This window comes from Phalacrocorax carbo, chromosome 1 (genome assembly GCF_963921805.1).
Source record: "Phalacrocorax carbo chromosome 1, bPhaCar2.1, whole genome shotgun sequence".
Taxonomy (NCBI): domain Eukaryota; kingdom Metazoa; phylum Chordata; class Aves; order Suliformes; family Phalacrocoracidae; genus Phalacrocorax; species Phalacrocorax carbo.
In genome coordinates, this window is record NC_087513.1 from 147,227,904 (window position 1) to 147,242,909 (window position 15,006).

Genomic DNA, 15,006 nt, shown 5'->3' on the forward strand with positions numbered 1-15,006 from the left:
GTTTCTGACATAGACAAATGAATAACATGATACACAACCTATTACATTTCAGTTAGTAGAATAATTATATGTGAGATATTGACTCTTGTATCCTGCAGAAATGGGAAAAAAAGCAGGAATTTTTAAAGAAACAGGAATTAGCACTAAGTTCTAGATGCAATAAATACCAATTTTAAATAACTGACTGTAGACATAAAGCAGCATTGACACAGTCTTTCATCTATTCTGTAGCTTCCAGATAAATTTACCACAGTGACTTCAGGCAGGTGTTCAGCTTTACTGGTGGCAAAAAATACAAGTAATAGATAAAACCAAACCACAAACATTTCACTTTTTCTTATGAAGATTTATTCAAATAAAGTCAAACAACCAAATCGTGTGACATCTTAAAATAACTGTGTTGCTAGCACAGTTTTGCATTTAGTATTTCCAGAAAAAAAGATGTTAAATTTAAGAGAATGAAAACAGTATTTCATAAAGTAGTATCAAAAAGTAAAGAGTTTTCAAGTCAGGCTGTTTTTCTCTGAAGATATGCTGTTCATCAGAGGCGTGTCTGTCCATCTTTTTGAGGAAGAAGTGCTTCCCTTCCAAAGATCCAACTCAGCAAAAGTTTTAGTAATTCTGTCTTCCAAAATGACCTGGATGAGCTGAAAATTAGAAAAGCAACATGGCAATGTTTTGACTGTAGGGATTGCAAATCATTGTTTCTCATTTCATCAAATACAAAAAGTATTCTCTGTTCTTTCCTGCTGAACCTGAGGTATTTTGCAGATACCCAACCTTATTTTACATCAATTAATCCAAGAAGAGGAGCTACATGTTGGGTTTCCCCATAGCATGGCAAATGCCTGATAGGAGGCCACATCCACTTTTTAATCCATCATTCACACTTTGTATGTCTGCTGTAAGACCTTCTATTCTTTTTCAAAACAAATAACCTCAGTCCTGTCTCTCCCCCTGATGGGGACTGCTTGTTCATGCTGAAATCCTGGCTTTCTTAAAATCAGCGGAAGTTTTGACACTGAATTTAAGCTAGGTCAAGATTTTACTCTCATTTTTTGATCATTTCAGTTAATGATTTCACTTGATCTCTGTGTCCTGGATTATACAGACCACTCAGATGAACACTCATCGTTCCTGTAAATGAGGTAGTTAACTATGTCCTTATTTTTTCTCCCCTTTTACCAAATCAAAGTGTTTGACTTGCTTTCTGCTGACAGAGCTTTGAACAACGTCACCTCCATCTCTCCGCTCCCTGATTTGCAATATATTGTATGTTACAAAAGTGTGGAATTGGATTAAAAGCTACAGCACGGTGCTCTGCAGATACACCCGCTGCAGGGGTGCAGATTAATAGGATTTTAATTTGGTAACAAATGAACAGAGAGGAAGCCTAGAATGGGATTTTCTAGATTAAAAAAATGCTATTCGTGCAGAGAGAAAGCAACTGCAAGCTCTGTGATAAGGAATAAAGATCGGGCCAATGCTCTCTGAGCTGCACTTTTATAGATTACGGCTCACTCAGAGCATCTTCGTTACTGCCACCGGTTTTAACAGTTCTTAGTTCACACTACATGCGTTTGGCTATATAGCATTTCATCTGCCACACTGCCCGTTAAGCCAGTATGTTCAAGTCTTGTATTGTCTCAGTCCCCGCCCTCTACATTTTTTCATATAAAAATAATGTTTTCCTTGGGACGTGTCACTAACTTGGAATGTGTTCCATTTTCGAGATTATTAATGATTATCTTCATGCTTCAAATTATATATATATTAAAAAAAAGATTCAGAAATGTGCTGCGCTGTTCAAAATAAATGGAAAAACATGGTGTCTCTGCTGAGGAGTGTAATTTATATTCAGCATGAACTAGGAATGGGAACCAAAAACAGATGGGGAAGGAAGAGGAAGAATGAAAGTGACAACTAAAAGATCATGAAGGGATCTGCTAAGCCACAGGCACATATTGATGCTGCTGATACCAGGGCAAGGTTGGGAGATTCTTTTCTGACTTCTGTTACCAGTTCTCCCTCTCGTTTTTTCCAGGGTTTCATAGCAAAACTGAGTTTTTAGCACTAATTTCAATGAGATGAGGGTGGAGGTGCGATGAACAGATTTTTTTCCCAAGCATAACAGGCTGTAGAGAAGGCACAGAAATGCCTTGTGGGACAAGATGTAAAAGATACGGAGGTTGGTGTTGTTGGCAGAGGACGGAGTGGAGGATGGGAACTGACGAAAGACACTGGGTCGCAGAGAGCTGCAGAAGCTGCAAGAGGTAAAGGAGTTAAAGGGAAAAATCATGAAATATACCCGTGATGCACAGAGCGATATGTCAGGCAGCAGAAATGTGGTCCAGGAAACAGCAGCGTGGATGGTGGAAGCCGCTAAGACGGCAGAGAGTTTAGATATCCCGTAAAACGGGTTGTGGCCGACAGGGGTTAGTCAGGCACAGGGGCAGATGGTTGCTTGGGAGCATGATGTTGATTTTTGGTGATGAAAGGTCACAGAACACAAATCCTCATGCAATGGGAATCTGTTCAGAGGATCTAAGGACATGGCAATACAAACAGGTGGGTGATGGAGATACTTTCGGCAGCTGTGGTTTTTTCAGCAACCTGTGGAATCAGTATTGACACCCAAAAAGAAAGAGCCTGTGATGGTTGAGGTGGGAGCTACCACCTGTTTGAAGGACACAAGTAGGCAGAAGTGCTCACTCACTCTGTCACAGCTCCTGAAACCCTTTTGAGCCACAGGTTCAAGTTTTTCAGCTCCCTCACAATCTGCAAACACTTGAACCACAGCATCAGTAGACTCTTACTAGAATCTCTTTTTCATCCCACCATTATCAGCATCTTGCATGTGGATGGGTAGAATCCATCAGCTGTTGGGATCTTTAATCTCTAAGCTACTTCTACACTCTCCCAGTCTTTCACTGTCTCCTTCTCCCCTCCATACCTTCTCTCAAGTCATCATACTCCCCATTTCACGTTTTATACCCTTTCTCTCTGACACCCCTCATCCCTCACTCTAATCAGCCTTGCTCTGTTCTTGACATCATGTACAAAATATGCAAAACTGATAGACATATTCGTAGGCACATCACTTACACAGGCAAAGCCTGGGTCAAACCCTTGTCTGCTGACACCCGCGTGAGAGCATTGCAATGGGCGTAGTGGGCCATACAACAGCGCATATGGGCCGCACAGTGAAAGACCATAGGAAGCAGGGCAAACACTGAATAAGACTTCCACTGGTTTATCTGCTAATTTCTGATCATCAGTGTTTTAGAGGTTCTTTGCTCGTAGCCCGCACCCAGCACAGTTTTGTTTATGACATTAAGGTGGTGTGGCAGGATGGGTCATTATATTACATTTGAAAAATAACAAAAGCTGTCAAACGTGCCCATCACATGCATAGACCATTCTTGGTTTGTCCCCTTTGTGCCTTCTTTCTCCCCTCCAATTTTCATTGCTGAGGTAGTTTTAGCATATCTTGCATTTAAAAAACAAGGGTCCATCAAGGGTCTTTATAACTAATAAAGATGTTTTTAAAACAGTCCATTTTTGGTCCTGGTCCTAGTTTATGGAAGCTGAATACATCTTGGGAGTAAAATAACTATAGCAGGATCAAACCAAAAATATAATTTTCTTCGTGACTCTTGGTGCCAATAACATTTGTCCAGCACTGTTTTCTGGAAAACACAATGTTCTCTGAGATATAAGAGAAGTGCTGTTGCTGCATGGAAGAGAAATCTGAAACCATCTGAATGTCTAATTCATCACTTGTATTAAGCACAGAGGCTTGATCCATGTTCCCGTATGCCCTTGTATTTAGCCTTGTATCCTAGGAAGACTTGGAGTCTATCTTGTTTTCCACCTGTATGTGATCCCTTATGCTAGTAAGTTTGAAGCAGTGGGCTGACTGCAAGGAAGTCTGGTGGAGCAGAAAGGCCTCAAGGATTTCATACTTCTGCATCCACCACATTATGTTTTGGTAGAACTAACAGGTAGGTGGAGGAGAAAGAGCCTCAGTGCTTTCAACAGCAAGGAGAGACCACACCATGTGCCTTCTCTTCTGATCAATAAATACATGCAGCCTTCTCATCAGCTAGCCCACAAGCTGCCCCTGACCCACCAGAACAGCGCTGCTCTTGCTTAGACAATGCTTGGGGAATCTGAAGGAGAACCAAAGGTCTCCTGGAAACCTAAGGAAAGAATCGGGGAACTGCGGTGGGTGGTGTGGAGGTTACCGTCCCTTGAATAGGACTGTGGGGTGGGGTGCGGAGGATGCTTTATGGCTTGAGGGTTAGGTGACATTTGACACAGCTCTGTGCAAACCTAGATTTCATTAGTTCTACTTTACACACATAAAACCCCTCCCAACAACCATACCCCTCCCAGTCCTTCCCAATTTACCCAATTTATAACACTTCAAATTTTTTTTGTCATTTTCTTTAAAGTTAATGGTTATTTCACCTTGCTGCCTGTGGCTCTGTCCACCGAAGAGCTCAGAACTCCGGAAAAACATTGCTTAATCCAAAGTTACTCTGCCTCTGCATCAAAGTTATGAGAGCTGCCTGCGGAGCTTCAGCTTGAGGTTGCTCCTCCACGAAATAGCCCCAGAGAGGGCTGGGCTCATAAACCCACAGGACGGGGGACTCATCTTCCTTTGCAACCCAGAAACTTTCATCTCCCTCCTCCTCTATATAGGACAGGAAAATGTGAGCCACAAAATCCATGAGTAGCAAATTAAACAAATGCCAGGATCCTAGGTTTAAAGAAAAACAAAAATAATTTTAACAACCTCTTCATTTGCTTATCTTCATGATGTGTTCTTTTTTTTGAAGGGCTTTGTTACAGTAACGGGCTAGACAAAGTAGCAGACTAGCACTCATCGAATAGTAGTTAGAAAATTATCTCTTCCAAATAGCACAGCAAAATAGGCACCAACTGCAGATTCCAAACATAAGCAAAAGCCTTTTCCCCTTACTTTAGCTAGAGCGGAAAGTGTACTTGTGTTTATTCACTTTCCGTTCAAGTTCTTCCCCACATTCACCGCTACTACAAGGCTTATCAGCAACCACATATCATCCCCATTCTCCCCTCAGACAGATAAATCATTCCACCTCTTCCCAAGCAAACCCTCCTACAGATGTCTGTATGTCTTGTATCTATGACATTAAATGGCCTACTGTGCAGCTTGGGGCATAACTACTAAAAACCAAGAGAAACTCATTGAGGCCATTGACTTTTGAATCATACTTTGATTGAAAGCCCTTACAGTAAAGAGTAGGTCTTCTTCCATGCCATAAATCTGCATAGGAATTCATCAAGCAATTCATAACCTCTGCATCCCACAAACATGTTTACATGGACATCAGTGAGGAGATACCACAATTTATATGAACAACCAAGGTTTACAGAGCTTTAAAAATGAAAAATACTGCCTCTTTTGGTGTAATATGTGTCTGAGAAGCTGCTGGTTCTGCTCTTTGTCCTTTTGTGCATCTGTGAATTACAGCAAAGTAAGTAGAAGTACTTGTTTGTCTATGGGACAAGGAAAGGGACTTTTATACTTGGCATTCAAAGTCTACAGACCTGACATTAGTAGTCCATGAGTGTTTCTAACAGTCTTACAGGTGTTTTCAATATATTTAACAAGAATAAGCATGAAAAAAAGGACCCGCTCCGGTTGTCACTTGGGATAATACAGAGGGACACAGTTTTGAAGAGGGAGTGTGTTGAAGCAGCTTGCTTGCAAAAGAGGAATGCACAGGTCACTGTCCAGCCAGCGTGGCTCAGCAATATATCCCTAAATGCCTCTGAAGGGACACCGATAAGAAAATGGAGGTGTACCAGCTGATGTGAACCTTGGTGATGGAGATATGTAGAGGCACATTTGCTGGAGAGGAGGTGAAGCTGAAAGAGCTGTAGAGGTCCCACTAGCCCTGACTGCTGTAGCAGTCACTTGCTCTTTGCTGCCTTACAGCCAGGGTAACGGCACGGTTCCTGTGATCACACCTGGGCATTACCCATGTGGGGGCTGGGCTGGAAAAGTGTAGAAGTCAACCCTAAATTCAGAGGTGTGAGTAAGCCAGTATATTATGTGTGCCAGATGTGCCAAGCTCCAAGGCAAGAGCCCCAGACAGAAGTTAACTTTGGTTTTGGTTACTGGTATGTGGTTTATTTTGCAGGAAGGCACACTGCATTAACAAGACACACATTTCCCTAAGTAATGGTGTTTCCTCAGTGTGGATGTTACGTATTTGAACTTGCAGGATGCCCTTCATTCCTGCAAGAAATGCTGAGATTTAAGAAATTTCTGAAAAGCAATGACCCGGAGTACAGAACTTTTACACCAGATGGCTTGTTAACATGATGGCTTCAGCCTCATCCACTAAAACTTGAAATCCTACCAGAATAGAAACATGGGAAAGAAGGGACATGGATAGGTCATACAGCCCAACATCTTAAAGAACCAAGGGTATTAAGAAAGAAGATAATAATGATCAAACCGGAGCATCACAGAGGAAGACTAAAAGACATTTTTTAACTCTCTCATATGTGAGAATAAATTCAGTCTTAGTGTTACTGAAGTATAGTAGGAAGACTGTCATGAATGGGATGAAAACATAATGTGTAACTTGTTTAAGGAAGGCTCAGCAGAGGGGATGCTCTCCATCAGTTGCGTCCCTAACCACTGACAACTGCAGAACAGGAAGGCAATTCATTAAACTCTTCTTGTGGTGGAAAGAGAGAAGAGGATTTCATCATTGTGGGGAATTTCAATAAACATTATGTTTCCAGTGCTGTTCTTGGAATCCATTCCTAATTTCCTCATTGCCCAAAATATTGCATGTAACATTGGAGAGGTTTGTGCAGAACTCCTCTGGAGAGAGAGAAAGGAATGATTATTTTATTATTACTGTAATTCAGCAGCTGATGGACAAGGGACCCTACTGTGCTATGCTCCCCACAGACACAGAACAAAACTGTGATCCTGCTCCAGAGAGTTTGCAATCTAAATATAAGGCAAAAGGTAGCAGCTAGATGCAGAAAAAGGATGCGCACATACGTGCACAAACACAGACAGACATTAGCGGGGGAAGAATACCGCAGAATACAAAAGGCAACAACCTTAACATACCCCTTTGTTACCTCTTTGTAGGGAACACATGAAAGTACGGTTTTGAAGGGGGATTTCAAAGAAGATAATGAGGTTTTCTTTGGCTATTTGTGTGAAGCCCCATCCGACAGAAGAGGAAAAAATACGAAGGTGCTCCTTTGAAAATCTAAAAAGTGGTTCACACAGTTTGGGATCAGATACTACTCACAGGAGATGGTGCATTTCTGCAGAATGAATAATAGCAAGCGAGCCTCTGAAAGGTTTTACAAATGAACAGAAAGGCAGGGAGGGTTGATGCAATCTAGAAATGGAAGAGACTGATCTGATTCAAGACGTGGTTGTTCCACTTCAAGCCACTTCAACTGAACGTGACTGCACGCTCTCTTCACTTCTCTTGCCTTGCACTGGTGTGGGATGGATTTGATGCTTGACAGCTCAGAGCCCTAAAATGGAGAGAAAACTAACCCAGCTAAAGGAGTCACTAGTTTGCAGTCAGTTTAACACCTTAAACAGGCTTGCTGCTGGCTAGGCAAGCACTTGTCAGTGTAAGGCATAAGGAAAAGGAGCATACAGCTCCAGTTGTCAGAGGAACTGCCTGCCTTTTTGGCAAGTAGTTATCGCAGTGGCTCTGCTCTGGCTGTATTATACAGGAAGAACCTGAAGGACTGGGAGCTATCACTCAAGAGATCTGGAGTTTTTCTGGTTTGGGATATTAGTGGCTCCAGCTCTCCATCACACCCTTCTGACAGGCTGTGCAGCTTTTGTAGGGAGGAAGAGCAGAGGCTCACACCTCAGGCTGCTCTTCCCCATATTTTCACAGACAAATGATGGCATCTGCAGAGAGAGGGAGTCCTGCCCTTCCCACCATCTCCAGCTGCATGCTCCTGCTTTCCTCCCTTCTGCTCATCCTAGAGTTTGGATCAGAAAAGAAATCTGGTTGAAAAGTAACCCTTCCATTTCCCTGACCTGGCTAGCTACACCACGAGGCAAATGGTGCTGCTTGATGCAAGGAAGGGAGTAGGAAGAAGTGATGCCCCTATTGACTGTAGCGTGAATTTATGTCAGTTAAAATGATCTGGTGCCTCTGCCATCTCAGGGAAGAAAGGGGTGTATCAGGTGAGAGTCACAAAGATCCTACTTACCAAAACTGTCTGAATAGTTGAGGGTCATAGCCTTGCTTACTGCACTCAGTAGGAAGTTCCATCTCAACTGGAAATCTGATGCCAGTTTTCTAAATTCCTCTTTACTCCTGCTTGGCTGCAGATAGAGAAAATATTGCTTTATGATAAAGTTAGTTAAAAGAAATCCTTATTATGTTGCAGAGTATTTTCCTGTACAAACTGCATACAAAGGTGGAACAATCAGTGGTTTTTGTTAGAATCCTAAAATAACATAGCTTGAAGGGGATCTTTGGACATCATCTAATCCAACCTCGTGCTCAAAGCATGGGCAGCTTAGTTCAGGCCTTGTCCAGCCAAGTTCTGAATACCTCCCAGATGGAGATTCCACTGCCTTTGTGTGGAACCTCTTCCCATGCTTAACTACTGTCATGGTAATTTTTTATTTCTTTTTATCTATTGGAAAGTTTCTTTGCTGCAACTTTTGTCCATTGCCTTATGCCCTATAACTGTCACCACCCATGAAAAGGCCTGCTCTGTCTTCTCTGCGCCTTCCCATGAGGTAGCTGAGCGTTCAGTGAGATGAAGGCACCACAGAACTACAAAGTACTAGTCTTAATTAAAAAAAAAAAAAAAGGAAATAATCAAGATAAAGAAGTGCAGTTTACCCTGCTTCTTCAGAAAGGGAGGGCAGGGAAAGGCTTTAACCACAGCCCAGACCCAAATTAATTGGTCTGGCAACCAACCAAATGCAGTGGTGCCGTCAAGCTACTGCTAATTCTGAATCAGTGATGGAACAGGGGTGGTAGAGTTGGTAACCATGGGAAGGTGCATCTGAGAGGATGATCATACTTGAATCTTTCACAAGAGCTAGAGGCATTGTACTAGAAATTATCACTCTCCTAGCACCTGCTAAAAGTCAACAGTTTCATGATTCAATGATTTCAGCAATCATGAAGTGTTCTTTTCATTTTTACTAACATTTTTCTTCTGAATTTTGGTTTATTGGGGACTGTTATAATATGCATCTACGAAATGAGAGCAGATACTGAAATTGTGCGAGTGGATATATGTGCAGAAATATGTTTGTAGTTGTTTGTACAGATGGAATTTTTGTATGACAATTAATTCCCCCTTTTTCTGAAGCATGCATAAATTGTATTTATGCAAATCTGCAGCCTGGTCAGGTTGCTAGCGTACAATGTAGCTCCTGCAGACTAGTGACAGAAAGCATGAAGCAGATAAATGATGGGCCTTTCTTTTCTGAAATTATTAAATTAATTTTATACCTGAATGACAAAAGCCTGAAGATTTGAAGACACGCAGTTCAGGAGAACCCGAATATCTGTGGAAGGTGCCAACAAATACATTATGTCGTTCAAACCTATGAAATATAGAAGGGAGGTCATTACCTGAAGTGACTCACTTGCTTTTTGGTGTTTCTTCAGTTTTTAGCTTTTCCTTTTTTATCTTTAGCTTAAAATATATTAAGACATCTGTTTATAGCATTATGATTAATATAATCATACTATTCCTTTAGTGAGGAACAGTACCCTAGTTTGAAATCAGTCACAATTCATATTTATGTCCATTTCCACAATGTCTACACTGACTTAGTCATCATGGCAAGAATAAAGAATAAACATTTCAAATGCAAAAGCTGGGATTTGACCAACTTAGTTATGAGACTTTGTGTGGTTCAGGAAAAAAAAAAAACTTGTTTTATCTGTTGAAGAGAAGAAAGCAGTTTTAAAACAATAACAGAAAATACAGAATACTCTGTACATCGTCAGAAATGCAAATTATATTGCCAAATACCAATGCAGCTGTTCCCCCAAAAGCTTGGAACCTACAACTCGGTGCCAGACAGTACAACACTATTGCACCTCTCTGAATTTATACCCTTCTAACTGAGACCTCTTCCTTCAAGAAGGCATATGGATATGGTCTGTGAAACCTTCCTTATTATAAATAATTATTTGGAAAAGCAATGAAAAGAGAGAATACAATAAATCCCCCTTGGAAAGAATACAACAAATATAATAAAAGCATTCTGCACACTGTTTTTTATTTTAAGCTGTATATAAATATTATTTAAATGGTTCTCCTGATGGTTCTGCGAAGAAGGCAAATTATTATTCCTACTGAAAGCAGTGACGGAAAGGCTGTGGCGCATCCCTTGTCAGTGAGCGAGTCGGTGGCAGGCCAGGAACAAAGAGCTGGGGTTTCCCCCCATCAGTTCTGTGCACAGCCTTGTCCAACTTGCCCATCTCTTGCTAATAATTTAAATGGCAGCCCATTAATCTAAAAATTAACTTGTCATTATGTTCCCATCCTTTTTCATTAAGCTGGCAAATGCATTATGTCATGGCTGCATACAAGCTGTGTATTTTATTGTTTACAGTAGCACAGCGATCCCACAGGCTGCAATACAGCGAAAGGACACAAGCTGAAAGGCCAATAGTCCTCATCCAGTTCAGTATACAATATCTTAAGACCTGGCCACAAGAAATGATTTTGTGTACTTCAATTAATAACAGAGGACAATGTGAAATGACACTCTTGGAAACTTCTTTTTGTAAAAGAAAATGATAAAAAATTAATACCCCTGGTTGTCAACCTTCTTCTAGAAGATACATCATTTAGTAACACAAACCCCACTCCTACTGCCACAGAAGGCCTTAAGAGAGAGTCAGAATGGAAAGCCTTTCATTCTTAACCTTTAAAGTTAAAAGGATAATATTATATGCTGCATTCTCATTGTTATTGGCTCTTTTCCAGTACTTTGGATTATGGCAAGACTGTAATTCCCGTTAGGGCAGATGCCATGAATAAACAAGAGGAAATGCTGGAGCTTTAACAATGGCAAGCAAGGGCTTCAGTGGATAGACAAAATACAGCAGAAAAGTATTACATTTGAGTTCTATGTTGTTCTGCAGCTCCTCTGGATTGCTAAACTTCCTTTGAAAGAGGCTTCCCGGCACATCCAGAAATCCCTGATCGATGACAACATGCAAGTCTGATCGCAGAACAGTGACTTTGCTGTTGCTGTTCAAGACTGTTCTCATTGTCTATAGAGAATAAGAAAACAGTTAATGCCTTTCATTTTCTCAAGCCCTTAACTCAGTCAAAAAGCTTCCCTTATTCACTACTAGACTTTAGATAACCAGCCTCCAAATTGGAATAAATAAATAATTTAAAAAAAAAAAATCAAAGGAGATGAATCTTAAGTTGTCTTCAAGAGTTTTTTGTTCTGGGAGATATTCTTTTCAATGACACTCTGTGTTGTTGCCTGTGATGGAGCAGACAAGGCTAACATGCTTGAAGTATATGGGCAATTGCCCGGGCAATTGGTTTTGCCTAGAGTTATTATAGTTATGCCAAATAATGGTATTTTGTCTAAAGCATGGAATGGTGTTATCAAGGCCGACTTTCCCTTGATGTTACCTGTCCTTAGTACGTTTCAGTTAAATTCAAGGACAAGTTCTTTCAAGTTGCCCAAATCTTTGAGAAGGTAAAAATAACATGAGAAATATGGTATTAGTTAAAATAATATTAGTTGGGATTTTATCCCATTTAGCTGCTTATGAGTCATTTGTGAGTGAATCTGGCTTCATATTTGTCCCAAAAAGTATTACTCACATAGCTATTGCAAACAATTTTCAGCCTAACATTTGATCCTCATCTCTTCCTTTTTTTTTTTATTTAATTGCTAATATCACACAGTATTGCTTCAGATTCTTGATTAAATTATTAAAATAGTGAAGGAAATGAAACCTGAATCCATTAAAATTTGTTAATCCACTCATTTAGTCTCTAATTTCCGTATTGAAATCAGCAAGATCCTAAAGCCTTTGTTGAATTTTGGGGTTTTATATGAATAATCTGTGTCCAGTTGGGCCTTCCAGAGGAAAAATATTTCTTTGTAAAATTCAGAAGAACTTCAGGATTCATAAGCATTTAAACAAAACCCATTCACAAGGTGCTTGCCATCACCCCACGAGCAGCAGTGAATGCAGCTGACCATTTGCTTGCAAACATAATACTCAATCTAGCAATTTTTCTTTTTCATCGTTCTGCTAGCTTTACTGAAATACTGGAGGCACTCTGATTCTCACTCAGTAATCCCCTTCAGCTAAGTTAAAGACAAAGTCTTTTTTCTTATTTTATGTGGAGTTGCCAGTGTCAGAAGAAGACCTGATGCTTGCAACAAGAACACATGACCCAAAGGCTGGTAACTACCAGGGGCAGTACCCTCAGTAGGCTGCTAGCACCCAACTCCATGCCCAGTGTTTTAGACTTGTCCCTTTAGCCATTGCACTTCACTATACTAAATATAATTCTCTAAGTGACTGAGAGCCAGCTCTGACAACACTTAAATACAGCTTACCAGAGGCAGGAATCAGCCCCAGGAAATAACAAGCATTATATCCACATTCCTTCCTCCCAGGGAATTTGCACCTTTTTATGCTCTAATTACTTCTGCGTGTCCAGGTAGTAGCAGCTGTCAGCCTGCTTTATCTACACATGATGGGAAAGTTACTTTTTTTTTTTTCCTTTTGAATACTGATCCTGCCAAAATTGTTCCTATTTTCTCACCAGGTGGCTAAATTATTTCAAAGTACTCTATAAGGGACAATGTTGTTACACCATTCAGAGGCTGCAGCTACACAGCTCCTCCATAGTACTTCTCATTAGGAGCACTCTCACCTCCTTTGACCATCAGTCTCTAGTCGAAATTCCAGGTGCATTTCTGACAGAGACAACTGAGGACAATTAGAAACGTCAAATGACTCCTATGTGAGAAGATGAGATAAACTTCAGCTTCACATAGAAATAACTGAGGAAGGATGTGATGGAGGTTTGCAGGGAGAATTGCATGAAGAAGGGTAGGAATTTTAATATAATAAAAAAAGTATTTTTTCACACAACAAATAATCAAACCCTGGAACTCACTACCCCAAGATGTTGTGCATGCCAAAATCAAGCTATTAAATACCCAGATGTGGATATAGCTTTCATCTCAGATTGCTGGAAGCCAGGAGAGTTCAATGGAGGAGTGAGGTGTTACTTGTTCTGCTCATACCCACTTCACATGAGCGTCTGCTGTGGGCCACTGGAGGCAATGGGATACGAGTCCACACAAGCCTACGATTGGGTCTGATTCTTTCTGAGGGACATCCACCTCCCCGTGAAGCATCTGCATGTTTCTCAAAGCTGAAAACTTTAAACACCTGTGGTGTTCAGCTAACAACTTTCTGGTGTTTTTTGGACAGGGGGATGCATTTTCAGGAAAATGTTTAGCCAGTATTTTTCCTACCCTGTTTTGCTGAAGCCCAGTATCCATGGCTTTGGCAAGATCTCTAACAGAAGTTGTAATATAGGCTGACTCCTGAAAGACTATGGGGATGCTCATTTACAAGACTTACATAATTTCACTTATTGAAACTATTGGTTTTAAGTTGTGATGGGACTAACCATCAGGTACACTGGAACCCCTTTGCCCTTCCCTTGTATTTTAAAGAGGCTCTAGAGACAGTGCAAACATAATTTACTTGAGAGAACAGTGCCAAGAGCTCGTTAGCATGAACAAGAACCAGGCTCAGAATGTGCTCGGCTGTAAGCATAGATCTGACCCAGATTCTCAGGTCTGCAAGGTTCACTTTATGCCAGTTAAATAGCATAAAGGGGATGTAGAGCAGCCAGAGGCTGCCGCTAGAGAATTCCCCCAACTAGGCTGAAATTCTTTTGCCCTAAATCTTGAGGGTGTAAATTCAGTGTTGACTCTAGAGCTTTCCTGCATGTTAGGAATAAGCAGGGAAGAAGCAAAAAGCTACAACCAGTCCCTTGGCATCATGGCTCAAGCACATGAAGAATGATGTAAAGTCTGAGTGCGCAAATCAAATGCAAAAGGCTGGGAATAGCTGGCACTTGCAGTCTTGCTGGATCATGCTCTTCGATGCATAAGAAGCACTGTTTAGAAGCACATGAAGCTGAGCTTTTCAAGAACTGAATATCTCCAAGGGCTGCTGCAGTAAATGGAACTATGAGTGCTCAGCACCTCACAGAAGTCAACCTTTTTCCTGTGTTAGTGCACCTATGCAAGTTTGTGCATTATTATTATTATTATTTGTTTAAAACTATTGAAAATTGTGAGGTGTGTCTTTTGTATGTCGCTGATGATGAATTTTTCCCATAAAGGAAAGCTACATTTACTAAGGAAGAATGTGACACTGCTGTGCAGTCCAAGAAGCCACAGTTCTGTTCCTTCTCCTCTTTATTTTGGGGACACAGTGTAGTGATTTAAGCCAGCCAGAACGCTGGGAAGATCTTGTACTTGCTGTTCAAAGAAGAGACAATATACCATCTATTCTTTTCTGCTTTCTTCTCCATTCATGACCTATCTGTTCTGTCATGGTCTGGACCACCTCAAAACCCAAGGCTTTGGAAGTATCCAAGGACAGCAACGCAAGGAAGGCTGCAGGGAGGGTACAGCCCTCATAACAATGCAGAGCAGAATAAGTACAGGCTAATGAAACAATTTACTTCGCAGTGTTCAAAGGGTTAAAAATGCATCTCCTGGATGTCCTTTGTCCTCCTTTGTCACTGTAGCTGAGAAGAATGGTACTGTAGAGCAAAAAGCAGGCAGAGATATTAATTGTTAGCGAGATTTTTGTCTCTTTCTTCCCAAGGAAAAAAGCTGGTCTGAGTGATGACCCTCAGGAGGAAAGTTCAGTGGACCCTTCCCTACAGCACTCCTTCCAC

The 15,006-nt window shown here is 41.0% G+C and overlaps 1 protein-coding gene across 1 annotated transcript in view; it reads right to left on the reverse strand.

Annotated features, from left to right (window-relative positions):
• Window positions 1–4,484: 4,484 nt before the first annotated feature.
• RFX8 (regulatory factor X8) overlaps window positions 4,485–15,006 on the reverse strand; it is a 29,050-nt gene continuing 18,528 nt past the window's right edge. The window contains exons 13-16 of the mRNA XM_064471599.1: window positions 11,156–11,312; window positions 9,531–9,625; window positions 8,266–8,380; window positions 4,485–4,765 (exon numbers count right to left, since the gene is read on the reverse strand). Coding sequence (XP_064327669.1) covers window positions 4,506–4,765; window positions 8,266–8,380; window positions 9,531–9,625; window positions 11,156–11,312 — 627 coding nt within the window. The 3' untranslated portion in view covers window positions 4,485–4,505. The remainder of the gene's footprint in view (window positions 4,766–8,265; window positions 8,381–9,530; window positions 9,626–11,155; window positions 11,313–15,006) is intronic.